At 43.9% G+C, this 21,945-nt stretch overlaps 1 protein-coding gene across 1 annotated transcript in view; it reads right to left on the reverse strand.

Annotated features, from left to right (window-relative positions):
- Hephl1 (hephaestin like 1) overlaps positions 1-21,945 on the reverse strand; it is a 65,987-nt gene that overhangs the window by 37,691 nt on the left and 6,351 nt on the right. Inside the window, exons 2-6 of the mRNA XM_006990526.3 lie at positions 13,636-13,880; positions 6,521-6,733; positions 5,815-5,994; positions 3,302-3,556; positions 391-559 (exon numbers count right to left, since the gene is read on the reverse strand). Coding sequence (XP_006990588.1) covers positions 391-559; positions 3,302-3,556; positions 5,815-5,994; positions 6,521-6,733; positions 13,636-13,880 — 1,062 coding nt within the window. The remainder of the gene's footprint in view (positions 1-390; positions 560-3,301; positions 3,557-5,814; positions 5,995-6,520; positions 6,734-13,635; positions 13,881-21,945) is intronic.

The raw sequence follows: 21,945 nt of genomic DNA on the forward strand, positions 1-21,945 counted from the left end.
CATAAATCTGTGAGTGAGTAATGAATAAATGAGTAATTGAATGAATGAATGAAGAGTTAGTGAATGAGTGAATGAATGTTTCTAGAGTTTCTATCTGACCAACAATCACAAATAATCACTCTCCTATTTCTCAGCAGCCTGCCCCTTTCTGATCAGAGGAGGAGTTGGATGGGGGTAGGTAAGAGGTGGGGAGAGGGAACAGGAGGAGAGGAGGGAGGGGAAACTGTGGTCAGTATGTAAAATGAATGAAAAAATTTAATGAAAAGTAAGGAGTCTACAAGCTATGACATCGTGATGTCTGCCATCAGAGACACAGTGATGTAGATCATAGGGAAAAGCCTACTGAACACCTCTCTAGAGAGAAATTGGAAACACCAGCAGAGTTCTTACCTGCCAGACGAATTCAAGGGAAATCCGGTGAATTTATCGTAGCCTTGGGGACCATAATCCCAAAGGACTTTCTCAGCTGCTATGAAGTAGTGCCTCTGATGACCCTGCATCTTCGGGTGGGGAGCATCACCTCTGCAGTTACCCACGTTGTACTGTCCCAGCATACCAGCTGCAGACAGGGAAACACACAGGGCAAGGCGTGGATAAAACACCCAAGGGAAACAGACAAATTTGACTTCATCAGCATTTGAAAATTTTATACAGAAAATTGGACAACAAACCAAGTTAACAAGAAAGGATAAATGATGTGTGTGGAGCGGAGTTTTAATATATTTAAATGCAACAAATATTAACAAATTAAAAGTTAATCATTTTAAACATAAATTTAAAAAAGTAAATCTCCAATAGAAAATGGGATAGGGACAGAAATGGGTTGTTCAGAAAAGAAATAACACCAACCAGTAAACAAATGGAAAGGTTTCTATCTTAATTGCAATTATGCAGCTCCATTGTTCATTGATAGGACTGATACAATCTAGGAGCCCTAATTCCCAGGGTTGTCAGGCAGATGGAGGATGAGCATGCTCACATGCTGTGGGTGGATGAGTAACAATGTCTGATAGGGAATTAAGCAGTGTGTGTCTGATGCTTAAAAAAAATCCAATTCTGATCCAAGAATTCCTAATCCAGGAGTTTAAGAAAAGGAATCTGTAAATTGTTCCAACAGAAAGGAGATCAAGTGGAAACGGTAAGCAGTAGAGGAGCACTGGTGAAGCCAGTGTGGTCTGACACTGGAGGCACCAACGTTGATAAAGTCCCTCTGTGCTCACTCACACGGAAACGCTGCTGCAACTATCGATGAGTAGGAGAGTGGGCTGCAGAGAGGTGGACTACATCAGCTTTGTCTCATAAAGTTCGGAGCTATCTCTCGATGGGATTGTTGGCTTTCAAAATCCAACTCCCGGGACCGAAGAGACGGCTTGGTAGTTAAGAGCACTTGCTGCCCTTGCAGCAGACCCAGGTTTGGTTCCCAGCACCCACCTGGTGGCTCACAACTGTCTATAACTCCCGTTGCAAGGAACCCAACTCCCTTTTCTGGCCCCCACGAGCACTTTATGCACGAGTCACATACATATAGGCAGACAAACATCATACACATAAAATAGGAATCAATCTTTTAAAAATACATTTGCATAAATTTATAGTTTTATAATAATGTTTTCTGAGGGTATGGGCAATTCAAGAAATATTTTATATTGGTCATGTATAAATACTCATTTATGGTTACAACTACTAGCTAGATCAAGCTGCCATATTAGCTTCAAATGGCTGTTGTTATCTTAGTTTAAATCTAAATTTGGAATTCATCAGAAAGTTTCTTCCCAAACTTAAAAACGTGTGCAACATTAAGACTAGAAACCTGGGGACTGGAGACGTAGCTTAGCAGTTGAGTGCACTAACTGCTCTTGCAGAGGATCCAGGTTCAATTCCCAATGCCAACATGGTGGCTGAAAACCATCCTTAACACCTATTCCAGAGGATATGGCCACTCCTTCTGGCCTCTGTGGGCACCAGATACACACATGGTCCATAGACATACATGCAGGCAAACACACATATACATAAAAATAAGATAAATAAACCTAAAAAGAATTTTTAAAAGAATAGGAACCTGTCTTATTCATCTGGTCTTTCCATACTATGTTTCCAGAACTTTCCAGAACATATTAATTGGGTTGTGTTTAGTTGAAATAACCCAGCTGACTGACACCAGGACTAGCTACAGAAGGGTAATGGAACCAAGAAAGTGTTATCAACATCACCTGAATGTCAGGACTCTAACTATTAGCATCCACCTGTAGTAGTAGCATCCACATTTAACCAGACATTATTCTTCTAAGTTTATATCACTGGCATCTTTTTTCTCTTCCTGTTTTCACCAACAGATACTTTGTGCAGCGTAACTCTGCTACTGCTCCTTGGCTGGTGCAGTGGCCAGAGTCCCCCCACATGTGCATACACACACACACACACACACACACACACACACACACACACACACACACACACGGGGTAGTTCTACATGTGCATGTTGATTATTCCAAGCTACTGTACGGACCACAGCACAGCACCAGAGTGCCTGAAGGTGTGGATATCACACCTCCATGCAGACACCCGGTCACCTTCTCAGCCTAGCCATTTAAATCCTTTCCTACAGGGTCGATCTGCCTTCCTGGTCCCTCTCATCACTCTTTGTCACAAATCTTATGTCAAGTGAAGATGTGCTTTGGGTTGTTTCAAGGAACCAAGACCAAGACAGGCACATAAGCCAACTTTATCTTTTTAAATCTACCTACCCTGAGCACAGAACAGTGTGAGCCAATGGATTTTTGTCTCAATATAAAGAATGTTTTAACAGCAGTTCAGAGCTGAGCTGAGCTGACACAGCACTAACGATAATCAGAAGGAAACTCAAGGATTGGGTGGGGTGGAGATGATTCCTGATCTCTGTCAGGGCTTTTCTGTGTCTGTTTCCAGTCACTGGAAGAGAATATGTGCACTTTCAGTGGATGTGGTCTTTCCTCCCTTCATCCATCCATTTCCTCCCCTCATATAGGGGCTCAGCTTAGGAGTTCACTCCTCAGAAGTTCCATAGACTGATCTACAGGCACACCCATGGGGAATTAATGTTGCACACTCTGTGTACTTTGTAAATGTCTAACTGCTAGCTCCTAAGTTTATTTAAGGTTTCAGATTATTCTTAAGAACACCATTAATAACATCTGTAGAGGATGCTAAACAATTGCACACTGTGTCCTGCAGATGCTAACTAGTTAAGTAGATGCAATGCATGTGGGAATCTACGTCAGAGCACAATGACAAGCCTCTCCACAGTCTCTATCTGTCTTACCTTGCAGATGGTCACTGACTTGGCAGGTTATCATCCATTTCCCTGGATTCTCCACTATCATTTCTGTTGTGAGGAAGGTGGCTGGAAACAGGTTGACAACATCTGCCCGGTGCCCTCTGGTGATGAAGGTGTTACCATAAAAATAGATGGAATGGATGTCTATCTCATTCCCCATCCCAAACAGGTGCCAGGACACAGATTCACCAACACACATCTCAGGCTCGGGGAAGTTTCCGAAAAGGAATCCATTGAGGGCTGCAAACACAAACACACCAGTGGAAGACACTCCCCTGCAGATGTGAGCAAGACCGAAGCCTTGGCAACATACTCACCAGCAAGGCTGGACAATCAGTGTGGGCCATTGCTATAATGTTTTCCTGTGGCAATCTCCAGTTTGAAAGAGTCTCACCACTCAAAGTGCTGAGAACAAGCGGCTCTGAGTGCTCAGCCCTAAATGGGACATCTTATCAACCTCCCCTGAAAAGGCTCAGGAAACATTGTGATGGAGGGGGTGGAGAGAACTTAAGAGTGACAGAATGGGAAGGGGAGCTGTGACGTGCTGGCGTTTTGACATGGTGTGGCTGTAGTGCTCATGAACTCAGCGTCTGTGGTTACCTGTACCAGATTAAGTCAGTTAAAAAGTCCAGCATAGATAAGGGTAGGGACTTGGGAGTGTCTGAGGTATAACTCACAATTGACGGATGCTGAGGGAGAGAAAGTCACTTTTCTTTGGGAGTATAGCATTGATAGGTTGCCGGTGGCCCAGTGAGTGGTCATGGCATGCTGAGGCACATATGGACGTATTAATTTGACTCAGAAGGTTAAAAATAAATAAATAAAATGTAAAATGAAGATATGAGGTTGGGACAGAGATGTGACAGAGGTCCTTAGAGCAGAGAGTAGGGTAGGTACAATCAAGATGCATTGTATATGTTTATGAAAATTTCAAATAATAAGTTAAAGTAGTATTTGGGGGCTAGAGAAATGGCTTAGCATTTAGGAGACAATGCTATTCTTGTAGAAAACCTGATGTCATTCCCAACACCCACAACTGTGTGTCACTTCAGTTCCAGGGGATCCAGTACCTCCTTCTGGCCTCCTCAGGTGCCAGGCACAGACATACATGCAGGCAAAATACACATATACTTTAAAAAAAAAAGCTATTGTTCCTAATATGGTAATGACTCAGACAGCCCTGTTTATTCTAAGTCATTCTAGTGAATTTACATTAATTGATCAATAAAACTTGTATTGATTTAACACCTTTTATAGATCAGTTTCTTGTCAAGTTATTTCTTCTATAACTGGTGTGTCTCCTTTGCTAGGGCTTACTATGTGCAAACTCCTACTTCTGCACACACGCTGCCTTTTATTCTAAAAGTAAGTTAATTCTGCTCACACAGTTTATTTCTTTGTGAGGTGCATTTCACTACAAAAGAATAAGTCCTGAATGGCAGGGGATTGCATGGGTAGCTGAGTCTTGAACTTTCTGGTTTTCTGCAGTGTTTGGGGTCTCATCCCCATGTTCTGAAGAACAGAGATAAAACTGGTCCCAGAATGATTTCCATTCAGGTCCTGTTCACCCCCTCTTCCTCGTTTTCTTTGCTTCCTGCCCTTCCCTTCTCTTCCCTTCCCTTCCTTTCCCTCCTAAAACACCTGCCAAGTACCACTACATACAAGATTGATGAAACATCACCAGAGAGAAGATGGAGGGCATGTTATACAAGAGATGGTGTGTGTTCTGACTGATGGTCCTGCCGGCCTGTGTGTTAGAAGCAAAGGCAGCCAAGTGGAAATGCATTGACTGTGGCCTTTCTTTCTTGCTCAGGCTCTCTCAGCAGCTCTCTGGTAAAAATTACCCCCTGGCCTCAGTCTGTCATTGATGGTCTTGACCTAAGATTCTGCCCGCATCACATGTTGCTGCTCCTTCTCTTTCTTTTATGATTTCTATGATTGAGTGAACACAAGGTTCATAGTGAAAACAAGGTGTATAGTGAGTGCTCACTAAATCTTGATGATTTAAAGAATACCCAGGAGGAGACTAAATCTTGATGATTTAAAGAATACCCAGGAGACAACAATTTCACAAGCAAGCCTTTAAACTCCATGCACAGTAAAGCTCTGAGAATTTGGCAAAGGCTTGGAAGGTAGTTGCTGGATAAACAGAAAGTTGTTATGTGGTGAGATTTTATTCTCCCTTCTGGCAGTCTAAATCCATCCATCCTCTGGGCTTACTTCCATGCCCATTCCCTTCCTGATGATAATGTTTCCCTTCTGTTTTCTGTGCCACTGTCTTGTCCATCCTACTCAATGTAGCTTGCGTACATGGCCTTGCCCTGTCTCAGATGATTGGGATTCAAGGTGTATTGTATCTTATGTCACTTTCAAACCACTGTCTTCTGAATCTGCACATCTTTCAGAATAAGGTCCAGGGTTTCCACGTCTTGCTTCTCTGAAATATCTCATCATGCAGAAAGCTCCATTGTGTTTCTGAGAGCAAGGCACACACTCACCATGCATCTTATTGCTCCTCTGGAAAACAGCATCACTTTTGTCAACAGAATTCGGGTCAGTGCAGAAATGCCTGATGTTTTCATCCAGGTACCAGCTCTGGTTCTCATCCACAAGAGTGAACATGATAACAAACTCTCGGTCTACATCAATCCTTGTCCCTGAGTATCTGTTCAGTACACCTTTCAGGAACACCAAGAGAGTGAAGAAAAGACAGTTAGAGGTAAACTAAACCCAAGTGAAGAGTTTCTCCTGCCAACAGCATTCAATAGGCTTGACAGGGATAAGTCAGAATAATCCACATCCTACAACACACAAGCAAGAGCTCACTCTGTTGCAAATGACAGAACTGTAGAAAATTCAAAAGGCAGAAGTCTTGAGCAATGAGGACTTGGAGGCCTGGCCACTTCCCGAAGAGCAACTATAGACAGCATAGCCATGTGGAATCAACAAGAGCAAACCAAAGGCATTGCTGGGCAGTCGACTGCATTGTTCACTCTCCTCCATGTAGTCTTACGGAATTTTATTTTTATTAAACAATATACATGAAAAGTATGACCTTCCATGTTGCCTACAGGAAGATTAGTGGAAGACTCACATCCTATTTGAAACAAGGAAGGTAACAAAGCAAGACCTGAATCTTATGCACATTTTCAATACCCTCCCCATTTATGCGCAGAAGCTTTTGGGGGTGGAGAGACCACCTACCTTCCTTACACACCAGTAGGGGTCCAATCAGCCCAGAACAGATATCCTTCGGGGCATCAATGTGTGAGTGGTACACCCAGGTCAGGCAGTTGGCATCCGCTGGGGCGGGTGCATATTCTTCTCTCACCGGCCAGACATAGGTGTAGTTTTGGCCAGGGGGGACCATGTCGTCATCCTTGTTCTTTCCAGATGTCCCATCTGGGTACAAGGCTCCTTTTACCCAAAAGAAAAGATGTTGTTAAAACCCAGAGATTTCATGCTACAATGGAGAGAACAGAACTTTCAAATCAAATGTGAATGGGTTTAAATGTATCTGCTGTGGAATGTGAGGTGAAGCTTGCTGAGTTCTTCATGCCCTGGTTTTCACTGTCAAAGCCAGAATACCTCTGCAAAGTCAGGAAACTCAGTGAGGAAATGCATACAGATTGCTTCTCCCAGAACCACAGTCTTCCTAATAAAGATGCTGATGGTCCTGCTGCACTAGTCCAAAGGAGTTCAGTTCTCCTCACTTGGCCATTGTCTTGAGACAAGACAGACAAGCAGTGAAGAAAATAATGAGCACCACTTGGGGACTTATTACAAATTCATCCCCCATGTATGTATCACAGGAGATGAGAAAGGGGTTTAGGATTTCTCCTGGTTTCCAAAGGCTTCCATCTTGTAGGACAGACTGGGGTTTGTATTATGGACACATGGACAGCTGGAGAATAAAGCAAAGTAGTGTGAAGAACGTAATTTTGGATCAGAATACACAAGCAGAGACCTAGGAATGTCAACAACAGTGGTTAAGGTGTGTAGAGCTGCTCTGAGCTACATTTTAAAGCTAAGATTTCTGCATGGAATTTTTCAGTTAAGGAAAGTCTATTGCATGAAACAGTGTGGCAATGCATGCAGACAGCAAGTGACCAATCTGAGCATGTTATCATCATCAGATGATAATGGATCTGCTTCATAATGGAGGTGGGACTCAAGGGACCTGAAGGACCAGGAGGGCTTTCCCTATTACTGAAAAGCAGGGAGGACTGTTAGGGACAGAGGGTGGGATGGACATGGACATGCTCCGGGTCTATCCCCATCACTAACACACCCATTTGCTCATTCACCAACATGAATTGGATATAGACCACATAGTAATGAATGGTATTCATGTTACAAGTCAAATTCAGATAAGACAGCAAGCCTAAGAAGAGACAGGATCCAAACCTAGTGTTATTTTCTTAACACATTTTACCATAAAATTATAATTTGATATTTGGTGAAGGATGCCAGAAGAAAACAATAGTTAAGCCTGCTGTATACCGAGTACAGTGGTCCTGAGGACGGAACTCGGGACCTGACGCATGCCAAGCAAGTGCTCTACCACTGAGCTACATCTTCATCCAGACATTTGTCTTCAGCGTAACCTGACCTAGTACGTACTAAAGTACTATTTCATAAGCACTTTTCCCACATGAGTGAGTCAGATTTGAGTGAATTTATGTCTGACTTTCTACCAAAATTATTGAGAAGAGTCTATGAATCTCTTTTATACTTATTCATTCAACTAAATTTCTTTTCCATATCAACTTTCAATAAGTTTTAGTGTTGACATTAATTATATGCTACATAATACTTAAAGATTTTTTTAAAAAAATCTAGAAATACCTAAATATTTGTTGATAGAACCAGAGAAATTTTTCTTTAAAAAAGCAAGAAATAAATTGAATTAGTTAGATCTTGTCAGGAATAAGGTTGTATTTGGGTTATACTATTAGATATAGACTTGGTGTATATTAGAGAATATAAATAAGTTATATTATTTCTTTTTCCATAAAGGGAACTTACCAATTGCTAGTAAGAGGTTCTGAGAAAAAATCATGTAAGAGGTGGTCATACGGACATTATTCAGCAACATAATACATTACATTTTCAGTGTTCTCAAGAATAGATGCAAAAACATCCTTTCTTTTTAAGATGAGTTTTGCATCATCTTTCAATAGGAGTTAAGGGTATTTTTGACAGGGCTGTTTTTATTCAAAGTTAAACCACTGTGAGTTACTACTTTTAACTTGATAAGAATTTAATTTTACAAAGGAATAAAGTAAAGAAAATAATCCGGAAAGCTATTCTCAACCACTAATTCCTGGAGTCATTTTAAAGAGTCCCTCGGTTTCCCTGCAAGGGCACCTTTGATGGTGTTGGCTCCCTCCCACCTTAGAGGCATCTGGCAGACTCATCATCTTCCTGGTCTTTCTCTTCAGTCAACTACAGCTCTTTCATCTCTACCTGCCATTCATCATGAGAGCTCCTCAGAATACAGTGCTGGCTCCACTTTCCTAAGCCCAGCACAGCCGCTGGGCATGACAGTTGCCCTCCCTGCCATCCACCCTGCCACCAATCAGTCACCTCTGCTTTAAGACTTTAAGCACTTTGTACTGACACCTCCTGTGTGACATTTCTGATGTAAATTTCCTCAAACAGTGCCTTCCCCAGGGTGCGTCAGCGGCCTTTGAAGGCTCCACCAGCTTTCAGCCACAGGTCTGCAGCAAAGCCCTCCTCTTCTCTGAAGCACACAGAGCCCTCTGCCGCCCCCAATATCTCAGCACTCACCCAAACTGTCACCCTCTGTTATGTGTGCTTCTGCAGTCACTTCCTATTGGCTTTCCCGTGTCTTTGTCTCTGTGGTGAGCATTATCTTTTCAATCTCAATTCCAATGCTATTGTTCCCTACTTAGTCATCCCACAACCTTTCTCAAGTGCAGAGATGAAGCCCTGAACCCCTGGAACTAGGCCAGTTCTCTAAAGCATTCAGAGAGAAGGCGGCAAAGCCACGGGAATTAGATAGCCTAGAATCAAGCCCTCTCTATCATATCTCAGCTAGATGATCCAGCAAACTCCTTATTAAAAAGAATTTCATGGCCGGGCGGTGGTGGCGCACGCCTTTAATCTCAGCACTCGGGAGACAGAGCCAGGCGGATCTCTGTGAGTTCGAGGCCAGCCTGGACTACCAAGTAAGTCCAAGGAAAGGCGCAAAGCTACGCAGAGAAACCCTGTCTCGAAAAACCAAAAAAAAAAAAAAAAAAGAATTTCAGACTGTAAAATAATGAAAAGTAAATACCTACCACATAAAGTCATAGAGGCTTGTTGACGGAACATCTAAAAGAGCCTGTCACTTGCCTGACACATGGTAACCATTCAAAAACATTACCTATTATTTAGTCCTAACATTGCTCATTTTAAAATATATGTATAAATGGCACATACAGCATGTAACCACTTGATTTATTTACAGCTTTCATGTGAGACTATAAGAGCCAGAGATTAGGGTTTATTTTCACTCATTATTGTACCCACAGGAGCTACACCAGTGCCTGCTATGAGGGCTGCTCAACACATGTCCACGCCACTGTCTGGTGGTGTCATTATCCGAAGTCTTGTAAGTAAGACAGGGTTTCCACATGGACAGACACAGGAGCCGATGTGAAGAGAACTGATAGGTGTGGGACTTGTCTTGAAGCTTCAGCTGGGATCCCTGCTCTCGCTTTGATTATGCAACACATACAGGTATGAATCACAATTCTTTGATTCACTGTGTGAGCTTTGTTCCAGTGGGCAATTTCTGGTGACTGTCACTGAAATGAAGGGCCAGGGCCCCACAAAAATTCTTGGTGCCTGTTTTCAAGAGGAAGAATATCATTTGGGATCCAAAATTAAGTGTGAAAACGTAGTAGGAAAGTGATGCTGGTCCAAGCACTGATCATCTTCAAAGCTCCTTTCTCTACTCTTTCCCTGAAAGAGCGTCTTAGAGGTGCTGACTGTGTGGTTAGTCGTTGTTGCAGCCCTACGATCCACCCAGCAGTGTCTGGTTCACAGTGAGTATTAAGCGGCATTAAGCTGAGACCTCAAGACTACGAAGCTTGTTCATAGAACCAAGATGAAAATTGATCAAAGGATTGACAGCTAGGATGTCAGCAAATCCAGAGGACTCTAAGGCTGGAGATGCAGGGAGCTGCTGGAATGCTTAGTCTCAACTGCGCAAGGGCCTCCTTTATTCCCAGGATGGGGGTAGGGTGGGGAGGTTGGAGGTAACAACCGATAAAAGAAAAACAAACTTGTTTCAGTGGTCTGGAAACTGAGTGAAAGCTAGCCCTGCTGGTGTTGGAGCAACTGCTAAGTATCGGACATTCCTAGAAACAATGTTTTTTCTAGGAATAATCCAAACAGAAAGCTCCTCCCTTCTGGAGTGTGTAGACAGTGTGGCAAAGGCAGACATTGGACCAATTAGTGCAGATAAACAAGGGACAGACAAAGTAACCCTTTGCCATTGGGAAATGCCTTAGAAGGCCTCTTGCAAGGCCCCCATGTCAAATTTGGTTCAGTCGTTCTCCATGGGGAAAACTCCTTCCAAGAGCAATTAAAGAACCTAATTAATGCCTATTGTAAAAAACCATACTGCTCTGGGTGACAGAACAGCTTTAGAAGATAAAACAAAAATTTCAGGAGAAATCGTAAAGCAAATATTATAAAGATTAGATTTGAACAAGAGAGACCTCTTGATTAGAAGAGACGATAGTTTATCAACCAGTGTGACCATTCACTCCAAATTAATTTATAAGACCAACAAATTCTTTTCATTTGATCAGATATAACTTCCAAAAGGGAACCTCCCCAAAGTTAGGGTTGAGGCAGGGTTTTGTTTATGTCTTTCCAGAAAAATAAAAATAACCATCTTGAGGAATTTAAAGACCTTTAGACAAATAAGCATACAAACAAGGGAGAACTACCTAGAAAAAATTATGAAGAAGAGGAATAATCTGGCCTATTTTGATCTCTGAAGTCTTCAAAAAGATGATGAGGCCCCACAACAATGATTTCACCTGGTAATGCCACTAAGCTGACAAACACCACCTAAAGATTGGCTTTGAACTACAAACTGCTCAGGACAATTTCAAGGTGGCTGGCTGAGATCGTCCAGCCTCACAAATTACTCTATCCAGGACTTGAGTCAAGCCCTGCACTTCCCCATAACACAGAGACTGGAAACAAATGATACAGTTAGCTCTCCCAGGACTTGACAATTATTATTCCAGTTATTTTCAGGGTCCCATAAAGATGTCATCATCCCCAGAGAGCAGAAAGTAATTTTAGGAACACAATGCTCACATTCCAAAAGAGGTGAAATAGGTAGGTTTTGGTCATCCAGTGGGTTATGGATATTTGTCATCATTTAGGGGGGTTGGTTATAAGTTGTTATTGGTAATGGTCAGGAAAAAAGCTGAACAAAGGAGACTAGATTCAGGGATCTAGTTCTAAAAAGGAAAAGGGGGGTATAGAAATATGATTAAAAGGTAGATTGTTGAATCCACTTTTAAAAAGCAACTCCTACTTTTAAATAATTTATATTGACTTGGATTTTTGTGTATTGATACAAATTTGAGGTTATTTTTGTTATACTATATTTATGTTATAGAAATGATATGATAAAAGGTAGACTATTGAATCTACTTTTAAACCAAAAAAAGAACTACTAGTTTTAAATATTTTACATTGATATGGATTTTTGTATATTGATACAAATTTAAGGTTATTGTTTTAGAACATATGGTACATACATTTTTACTCTTGTTAAAGGTTTTGTACCTACACAGCTTATTTAACAATATAATGTAAATTTCTAGTCATTGAAAGTTATTATTACAAACTATTTAGGATAATAAATTCAGGTTAGTAGTTAGTTATCTATTACAATCAAACTTGTAGCCATGTTAGGTATGCTTTCAAGGTCAGAGATATATTTTATATAGACAAGTGGTCTTCAAATACTTCAGAGATCTATAGAATATGGTATTTAAGATGTTTTAATAATGTAAGTATTTTTTAAGATTTTATTATTTATTATGTGTAGTGTTCTGCCTGCATATATGTCTGCATACCAGAAGAGGGCACCAGATCTCATTACAGATGGTTGTGAGCCACCATGTGGTTGCTGGGAATTGAACTCAGGACCTCTGGAAGACTAGCCAGTGCTCTTAACCTCTGAGCCATCTCTCCAGCCTAGTTGTTTGTTTGTTTGTTTGACAATGAGACATGTCTGCTCCTGGCAGCACCAATCTACTTCAGAGAAGATAATGGGCACTAAGAAACTCCATATAGAGTTTACTTTCCTTGTGGAAAAGTTAGCCACTGGGCAAGAAAGTGCCCTTGCCTTGACTGCTGACAGTATGCTATCCAAATTGGACAAGCAGGACACAAAAGAAAGTGACTGCCAAACTTTGCCAAGACAAAGCAGAATAGTCCTTTAAAAATCCTGCTTCACAGATAAGTCTATCAGATATTCTAGGCCTGTAAACCAAAGAGCGATGCTCCAACATTTCAGAGGAACCTTGGGTGACTGTCCAGGTAGCCAGCTGTGTCTGTCATTTTTTAATTTTGGAAGTTGTTCGCTCTACACTTGCTGTTTACACAGGTAATATTTTTTCCTTCTTGGGTCTCTGATGGAGTTGAAGACTAGATAGTTATAGTTATAGTTTTTCTTGTTACCAGACTCAGAAAAGAAACTCACTAAAGAGATGTAAAGTGTATAAGGTTGAGAGACATAAAAAGGTAGTTTTGGGTTGGTAATGCAAGTTAGGATAGAAAGTGAATTAGGTACAACACTTTGGACTCACAAGATAGGATAGATTATGGAGTATTTTCTTTGAATTTGTCAAATGCTAATGGACTAGACATTATTAATGTAATTATTGCCTTATATATTTGTATATAGTTATTGTATTATTTATATAGTTTTTCTATGTTAGTTAAAACCTTCACTTTTTATTTAGACAAAAAGGGGAAAATGTTGTATGGTATTTTGTTTGTGTTCTAACAAATAAAGCTTGCCTGGAGATCAGGGAGTGGAGCTAGCTACTAGTTAACCACAGAAAACAGGCAGTGGTGGCACACATCTTTAATCCCAGCACTCAGGAGGTGGAGACAGAATCTCAACCTCATTTGGTCTGAGATTTTGTAGAGGTAAAAAGTCTCTAGTGACTGCTGCTCTGCTTCTCTGATCTTTCAGCTTTCACCCTCAATGTCTGACTCTGGTTTTTTATTTAATAAGACTAATCAGGATAGCACTTCAAAGGAAGAATCACCTTCTGAATCCTTGTTGTAGAAAACACCATGAGGATGCAAAGAGTAAGGTCTGGAAGCGAAGTTCTTCAGGTGGATAACAATCACGTCGCCCACTTCTGCCCTCAGGATGGGACCCAGGAACCCCAGCCAGGGGGGCTTGGGGATCTCCGTGGAGTAGCTGCCGTCTGTGAAGTGTCTATAAACTGCCTTCTTGTAGATGCCGCCTATCCTGTTAGGCCCTCGTTCAAGAAATAGGGTTGCAAGTCTGGAAGGGAGAAGGAGAATGTTTAAGTTGCAGTTCAAGGAGAACTCTGCACAGTTTGTCCTTCAAGGGTCATCGAATGCTTGTGCCCAGTTCTAATGTGGTGTTCACATAATCACTGACCTCTGTAGACTCAGCAAGGTTACGTTTACTTTGCCAGTGTGGAAATGAGGTTCGGTTGATTGACAAGTCAAAAGTTATAAACAGTACCCATAGCCAAACTGAAAAAAAAGCAAAGTATTCTGAAGTCTCACTGTCCACTCACCCCTTCCAGGCCACAGGATCTCCTCCAGTTTTTATTTATTTGCTTGTTTATTGTGTGTGTCTGTGTAGTGTGCTCAGGTGTACATGTGTGTGCTGGTCTGTGTACACATATGTGCACATTTGTATGGAGACCTGGGTCAAGCCTCAGGTACCTTCCTCAGTCACTATCCACTGTTTTTTGAGACAGGGTCTCATGCTGTTATCTAAACCTTGGTGATTCAAACAGGCTGGTAGACAGTGAGTCCCGGTGATCTGCCGTCTCCCCTCCCAGCACAGCCCACCCATGTGGTAAGGACTTACTGATGAGCCATTTCCCCAGCCCCTCCCCGCAGTTTTCCCTCAGCTCTCACGTACTGTGCCCTGGATGTGTGCCCAGCGCTTTGTGGTGCGGAGGGATTCTAACTGGGAAATGAAGTACTGGACAAGCAGTGGGAGCCCAGTGTTAACTGAGTGGTTGATAAAACAAACACAGGCACAGCCTTTCCTTTTAATATGATGTTTTCATTAATTCTTTGAGAATTTCATGTGTGCATTTGATGTATTTGGATCATATTCACCCCCACTCGTCCTAACTCCTCCCAGATCCAGCCCTACCTCCCCTATTCCACTTCCCAAATTCATGTCCTCTTTAAAAAAAGGTTATGACTTTCCAGATCCATTTTATGCTGCCAGTATACCCCTGGGTCTGGGACCATCCCCTGGAGCATGACTGACTACCTGAGGCCACAACCCCTAAAGAAAAACTGTTTCTCCCTCCCTCCCTCCCTCTCATTCCCTGTCACCAGAGCCTCCATTCAGGGGAGGGCTCAGGAGCCTTTCCTGCTTCACGTGGCGGGGGGGGGGGGGATGTTAACTGGCTTGATCTTGTGCAAGTCTTAGACAGGTGACCACAACTGCTGTGACTTCATGAGTCGGCACTTCTGCTATACCCAGGAGACAGTTCAACACTGGAATTCCCGACCTGTGGCTCGAAGTCTTCTCATGCCCTCCCCCGTGATGTTTCCTGAGCTGTGTGTGTGTCTCTGTATGTGTCTGAGTGTGTGTGTGTGTCTGTGTGTATCTGTGTATGTATATGTGTGTGTCTATGTGTGTATGTGTGTGTGTGTGTCTGAGTGTGTGTGTCTGTGTGTATATGTGTGTGTGTCTGTGTGTGTGCGCGCGCGTCTGTGTGTGTGAGTGTGTCTGTGTGTATATGTGTGTGTGTCTCTGTGTATGTGTCTGAGTGTGTGTCTGTGTGTGTGCGAGTCTGTATGTGTGTGTGTGTGTGTGTGTGTGTGTGTAGGGATGATACAGATACCCTATTTTGGCTGAGTACTCCACAGACACTTAGTCTACATTTGATCACTTGTGAGTTTCCCCATTAACTGCCCGCGTTGAACAACGGAACTTCTCTGATGAGGTCTGAGAGCTCGGGCAAAACTCTTCTAGAAATACGGAGACTTCAAAGAAGAGCATGCTCATGAGGAAAGAAAACGTGAGAAGGTCGCCAGAGGCTGTGGACAGAGCAAGCAATGAGAAGTTGAAGCGGCCGGTGGGAGGTGGGTCCACACCGGGTGCAGGCCCGAGAGGCTGGGTCCACCTGGCTGCATGTGTTTCGCGGTGGACAGAGATGAAAAGCTCACTTCCGCTCTAAAGAACTTACAACTGACTGGGAAGCACTGACGGCTCCCTGGGGTTTTCACCGTATGAGTGCTGTGGAAATCGGGTTTTAAAGATTCCGCCTATGGCGGTGGTGTGGGGGTTTTAGAGGAGAGAGGTAAAGGGAAGAACATAATGAGGGGCCAAGAGGCTGTGAGGAGAGAGGAAGGGGGAAGGGAACGAGGATCCTCGCACTGGATTGACAGGAGCCTCCTGGGGACTCCATCCTTAGCGGTTGGGAGCACTGCTGAGGCCACTTTTCAGTTCCTCTCCCCTCCCCTCTGCCCATGAACAGCCCCATCCAAGCAGAGACATCCCTTTGTTGCTGGAGCAACACCAAGTCTGATGCCCGTGATATTAGCTTCACTGAGATTCAACAACTGGGGGTAATTTGGGGACTTCATTTTTGCTTCTTTTTTTTTTTTTTTTTTTTTGGGGTTTTCGAGACAGGGTTTCTCTGTGTAGCTCTGCACCTTTTCTGGGACTCGAACTCACAGAGATCCGCCTGCCTCTGCCTCCTGAGTGCTGGGATTAAAGACGTGTGCCACCACCGCCTGGCTTCATTTCTGTTTCTTTAACGGGATTGTTAAATATTAGTACAGCATTGGCTAGCTGCAAGCTCCCAGCAGTCTTGACTCTAAATAGTGGCTTTGCCCACCTTAGAGGTCTTTCAGGGTGATGACTCTACAGGTCATGTCCAGTAGCCAGGACCCCAACCTCTGGTGAGCAGAAGAGGAGCCTCCTAGAAGGCAGAGCATTTAGGCAGACAAGTGAGAAGACCTCCGAGGAAGGCCAAGGACCCAGAGGCTCGATCTGGGCTACTTAAGTCCCCCTGGGGAAACCAGGCCCCAGCGCCGTCCCTGCCTGGTTCCCTTCCTGATCCAAGTTCTCGTCTCCTTCACGGCTCTCGGCACACAGCACAGCTGTGTGAGGGTGAATTTCCCCACAGGCTCACATGTTTGAATACTCAGTCCCCAGCTGGTGGCGCTATTTGGAGACTGATGAATCTTTTGGATGTGGGGCTTATCTGACAGATATTGGACCTTGGGGGACCCAGCTTGCTTCCTGGTTCAGCAAGATGTAACAAGTCACAGCCGGCTCCCTCCTCCATTCCTTCCCTGCAGTGGTGGACAGTAGCCCTTAAATGGTGACTCCAAATAAATCCTCCCTCTCCACACTGTTTTTTTGTTTGTTTGTTTGTTTTGTTTTTCCCTGTCTGACTAATTTTCCAAGCATCTTTCAAGGTCAGTTCAAATTTTTCCTTTTGTAAAAATTAGATTTATATGTTTTTTTTTTTATGGGAGAGTATTTTGCCTGCATGTGTGTATGTAGACCATGTGCATGCTTGGTGCCCACGGAAGTCAGAAGTGGGTATCAGATACCCAGAACTGGAGCTATGAGTGGTTGTGAACCACCATGTGGGTGCTGGGAATCCAACCCAGGTCCTCTGCAAGAGCAACACTGCTCTTAACCACTGGGCCATTGCTCCAGCCCGAAACTCTTCCTTTCTCATTTCTCTCTACATTCAGTGCTCAGTTCAGATATCAGACCAGTGATAGCATCTTCCAAAACATGCTCTGCCTGTCCTTGGCTCGTAAGTTTATTAAAGACCAATAGCATTTCTATCCCTAACTCACACTAATTTCCTAACGCCCAGTTTTCTCTTGCAAATGCCCGGGAAGAGCTGCCGCTTGCTTTGGGACCTAAGACAAACAAACCAGCAAATGAAACCTCCACGAATTTGCCACGAATTGGCAAGTCAGCGGTGGGAGAGCATTGCTAGCTATATCTGCAAAACAGCTTGAGCTCAAATATCCTCCAGATATTTAAGAATGGCCGGCATGTTTTCTGCTTCATATCTGAGCAGCTGGTAGTGACTGCTTGGAAAAGGAGGCAGGGCTGAGCTGCATCCATCCTATGAGAAAATTAGGGAGACACACGGGTGTCTGCTGTGGAATTGCACTTTGCCTGTGCTCAGGCCAGACACGGGACAGCATTATGCCTACACATGGATGACACAATATCTGGCACACACTTGAGTCGTTTTCCTGGAATGGTATGTCTAGGGAAGACTCCTTCCATGCTCATTCACTCAGTGCCCCCACTATTCACATGATACAGACATTATCCCATGATGCCTGGCTCCAGAGTATACTCTGTGGCCATCATATCTCAGAAATCCAACACATTGTCATTGGCTTTAGCTTGCTGGGTCTGCCTGTCAAAGCCTGCTGACCTCTTACAGTTGCCTTGCCTTTCTATCAGTTACAAACAGGAGCGAAATAAAAAAGAAAACCATTTAAACAGAGTACAAGAAGACATTCAAGGAAAGCTAAAGCACTGGGACCAGTAAGCGGGTTGGCAAGAAAAGGTGCTGGCGAGCCTGAAGACTGGGGCTGGGTCCCTGAGCCCACGTGGTGGAAATGGAGCTGATCCCCCCAAGCTGCGCTCTGACCTTCACATGGGTTCTCTCTCTCTCTCTCCCTCTCTCTCTCTCTCTCTCTCTCTCTCTCTCTCTCTCTCTCTCTCTCTCTCCCCTCTCTTCTCCCCCCCTCACACACACAATTATTATTATTAATTCATTTAAAAACATGATTATTTCTCCCTCTTTCTAACAGAGGTTCCAGCCTGTCCTAAACCATCTAATATGACCGTGTGCTCAGGTCAAACACACCAGGACCTTTGTGGGTTCTCAACTGAGTCCTCTGAAAGGTCAGAACCACTGAGTCTCACCTTAAAGAGACTAGAACATCACTTGGGAGCTAGAGTACCATGGGGCAGGAGGATAATGTTTGGAAATGACTTTGAAAAAAGAGAGAATTCCAACTTCCTCATCCTCTGGGATGAGGACTGTTCAGGGCTAAGAAAAGGGCTTTGATTAGTTGCTTATGATGAAATTAGGGGACAGGTCGGAGAGACCCCAAGGGTTGTGGACACTAAAACCTACTCCAGGGAGGACTGGTCTGTGGCCCTCAGGATGAGCATTTTTTGGCTCAGTTGAAGGGAGGTTGGGAGCCTCCACCCCAGGCAGCTTCCTCTCCTCAGAGCTCAGTCTCCCCTCCAAGTGAGAGCTGAATGCATGCCTTTGCAGATGTCAGCTGCTTGAGCCCCAAACCACTCGGGTGCCCAGGCAATACCTCACTGTTCTTCCCTGGACACTAGGATGGCCAACCCTGTCTGCCCTCGATGTTAAGCCAGTCTGGAGAACTAGAGTGAGAAGGCAGAAACAATGGGTTCGGAACCGACCCTGGAGGAAGCAGAGCCCCTCAGAGAGGAGGAGCCTCAGGGCCAGACCCCTAGAAGCAGCCATCTTGTTTGAAACATAGAGAATAGTTGTCATAGGGACAGTCTAGAAGCCAGATGTGTTCCTCAGCTAGTGTCTGGTAAATGTCAGGGTGACAAAGCCATGTAACATTGTGTGTTGGGGTGAGGGGTGCCAGTGCCACATTGTCACCAAAATACCAACAACAGCACATTTCAGACCAACATATGAAGTGCAGCCCATTCACTTGGGTTTTATATATATATATATATATATATATATATATATATATATATATATATATATATATATATACACATCAGTACATGCAAAAAAGTGTCTAAAAGTCACAAGAGTACCACCACTGGGATCGCTTATCCATCATGTTGTGGGGGTGTTTATTCTGTACATATGTACTCACTTCCACAGTTAAAAGAAAACTATAAAAAATGTAAAAACACCTTACATATAAAGAGAGTCTAGGCACATGGCTACACGCTAGGCTTGGTACAGTTTAAACCAAAAATTCTTATGACCAAACTTCAGCTTTGCTTTGTGTACATGAAAACAGAATTTCCTCAATGCACTTAAAGCACTATTTGGGGGTGGGAGTTGTTTTGTTGTGTTGTATTGGTGGGAGTGGGGGGTTCCTCTTAAGCAGCAGCTGAGTAGAGCTCCTAATTGAACAGGCTCTTAGAGGAATGAATGAGTCACCCACACGCTGCCAAGCAGCACCAGTGTGGGCAGAATTGCCTACTAACAACTGCCACTGGGTCACCCAGTAGGGTGGTGACAACCTTGTTGCCTTGCCTCTGGGCTCAGACTGCCGGTAAAAGCTACAACGAGGTTGCACAAAAGTCCTGGCCACTCCAACAGGCTTCGATGGCAGATCCTCCACATTTCTCCACACCGTCTCCTGGCACACACAGGAGAGCCTATGAGTGTGTCTGCACGTAGACGGAGCTGAGCAGGCATGCTTGCACAGTTCTGTGCACACACACTACAGCATCTAGAAGATCCTGACCCAAACGCCACCAGAGTCATCCCCATCACCCTCATCATCACAGATGTTGCTATGACTGGCCTGGCACCAAACAGAGGGAAGTGTGGCCAACTTCCTAGGCAGAGTATCGAGGCACATGGTTGACCACTGGGTGACATGGTGACTTGCTTTGCACATTCTTAGATCTATGTCAGTCCAGGCCTGTCTCTGCATGGCTGACAGTCAGCCAGGCAAGGGCGTGGGCTCTCTAGAGCAGTTGTTCTCTGAGGTCACCCGGGCACTGTCTGCATTGGAATCACTAGGGACATTTGTTCCATTTTCAGGACAGCTGAATCAGACTTCCTGGCAAAGTCATGGCATCCATATTTTCCCCAGTCTTACCAAATTATTCTTTTGGTAGCACTTTGCAGAGACGGCCTATGTGCCTGTGAGTGCAAAGGTCCTGCTCCTGCACTAAGTCGGAACACTGGGCCCCCAGCACACAGGGCGTGGACAGAGGTGGTACACAGACTTTCTGGGTCAGGGCATGTGTAAGACCCCTGCTCCTCTGCTACCAGGGACCTTCTGTGAAGAGTCACAGCTCTAGATCAAAGCACCCAGGACTTCCAGGTTCTAGGGCAAAGGGTGTTCCTGGAGCACATGGCCCTCCATGAACTTGAGGGACTGTGATGGGAAGCCCTTGGAATGTGAAGGCTGTCACTGGCCCTGGAACTTGGCCTATGGTGAAAACATGACTCTGGTGTGTAGCCAAAGTTAGAAATCATCCCTGTTGTCCCTAGCATAAAACAAAATCTGTAGTGACTATGTTTGTTTGTTTGTTTGTTTGTTTGTTTGTTTGTTTTGAAACAGAGTCTCACTATATAGTGCTAGCTGTCCTGGATCTCACTCTGTAGACCAGACTGTCCTGTCACTCACAAAGATCTACCTGCCCCTGCCTCCTGAGTATTGGGATTAAAGGTGTGCACCACCACCACATGGCTTTTTAATTGAAAAATATTAAAAGTGAAAAACAAATGAGACCATTTCAAAAAAACAAAAATAAATTTTAAAATAGTATTTAAAAAAGACATTCAAAATGGTGGGGAGGAAAAAAGAAAGAAAAGCAAGGAACTAGAAGCAAGAGTTCTTTGAGCATCTATACAGCAAACATCCATGAACACACAGTGTGTGTATGAAGTCACAGGACAGAAGCCCCCTCTTGTGAGTTCTAGATGGCAATCCTCCCCAAGCAAGGAGCAGAGGCTCCCTGGGAAGCTGAGCAGAGCACGCAGCTGGGACACTAAGAGTGGCATCTGAGTCCACTGTGGCCCAGAAGCTCCCCAGTAGCAACTGTCTGAAAGGCAAGGCAGGGGTTTCAGCTGACACTGCCAGCCAAGGGGCCACACTGTGATGGAGACGACCTCCAAAAACCAGTAAGATTGGCGGTAGTCAGAGCATCTGTAATGCTAAGGCAGGTGTCCAGGCTAGGATCTGAGGAGTTCATGGCTCACAAGGTCTGTGCTCCCCACCAGAAGTCTGTCCCCTGCACAGTTTGGGTGTATTTTTTTCATCACTCATCATGAAGCATCTGAGCCTTGGAACTATAAATGGAGGCCAAGTATATCACTCTCAGTCCCTGTATTCAAGAGTTATATTTGGCTGGGAAGTCTACACACTGGTAAATGGCAGCACAGTGTTTTCTATATCGATGCCAATTCAGCTGTACAGAGCCTAAGAATCAGAGGTATGTGGACATGGGGGGAAGATGAGTCACAAACTAATGTTAGCAGGATATGTGACCAGAGCAGATGTGAGTGAGGCTCCTAAGAGTCACAAAAAGAGCCCGGCGTCATCTGAGCCTGAAAGGGATGCTACTGACAAAAATAAAAACAGGACCATATCAGGACAACCAACACTGGGCA

Source organism: Peromyscus maniculatus, chromosome 7 (genome assembly GCF_049852395.1).
Source record: "Peromyscus maniculatus bairdii isolate BWxNUB_F1_BW_parent chromosome 7, HU_Pman_BW_mat_3.1, whole genome shotgun sequence".
NCBI classification, from domain to species: Eukaryota; Metazoa; Chordata; class Mammalia; order Rodentia; family Cricetidae; genus Peromyscus; species Peromyscus maniculatus.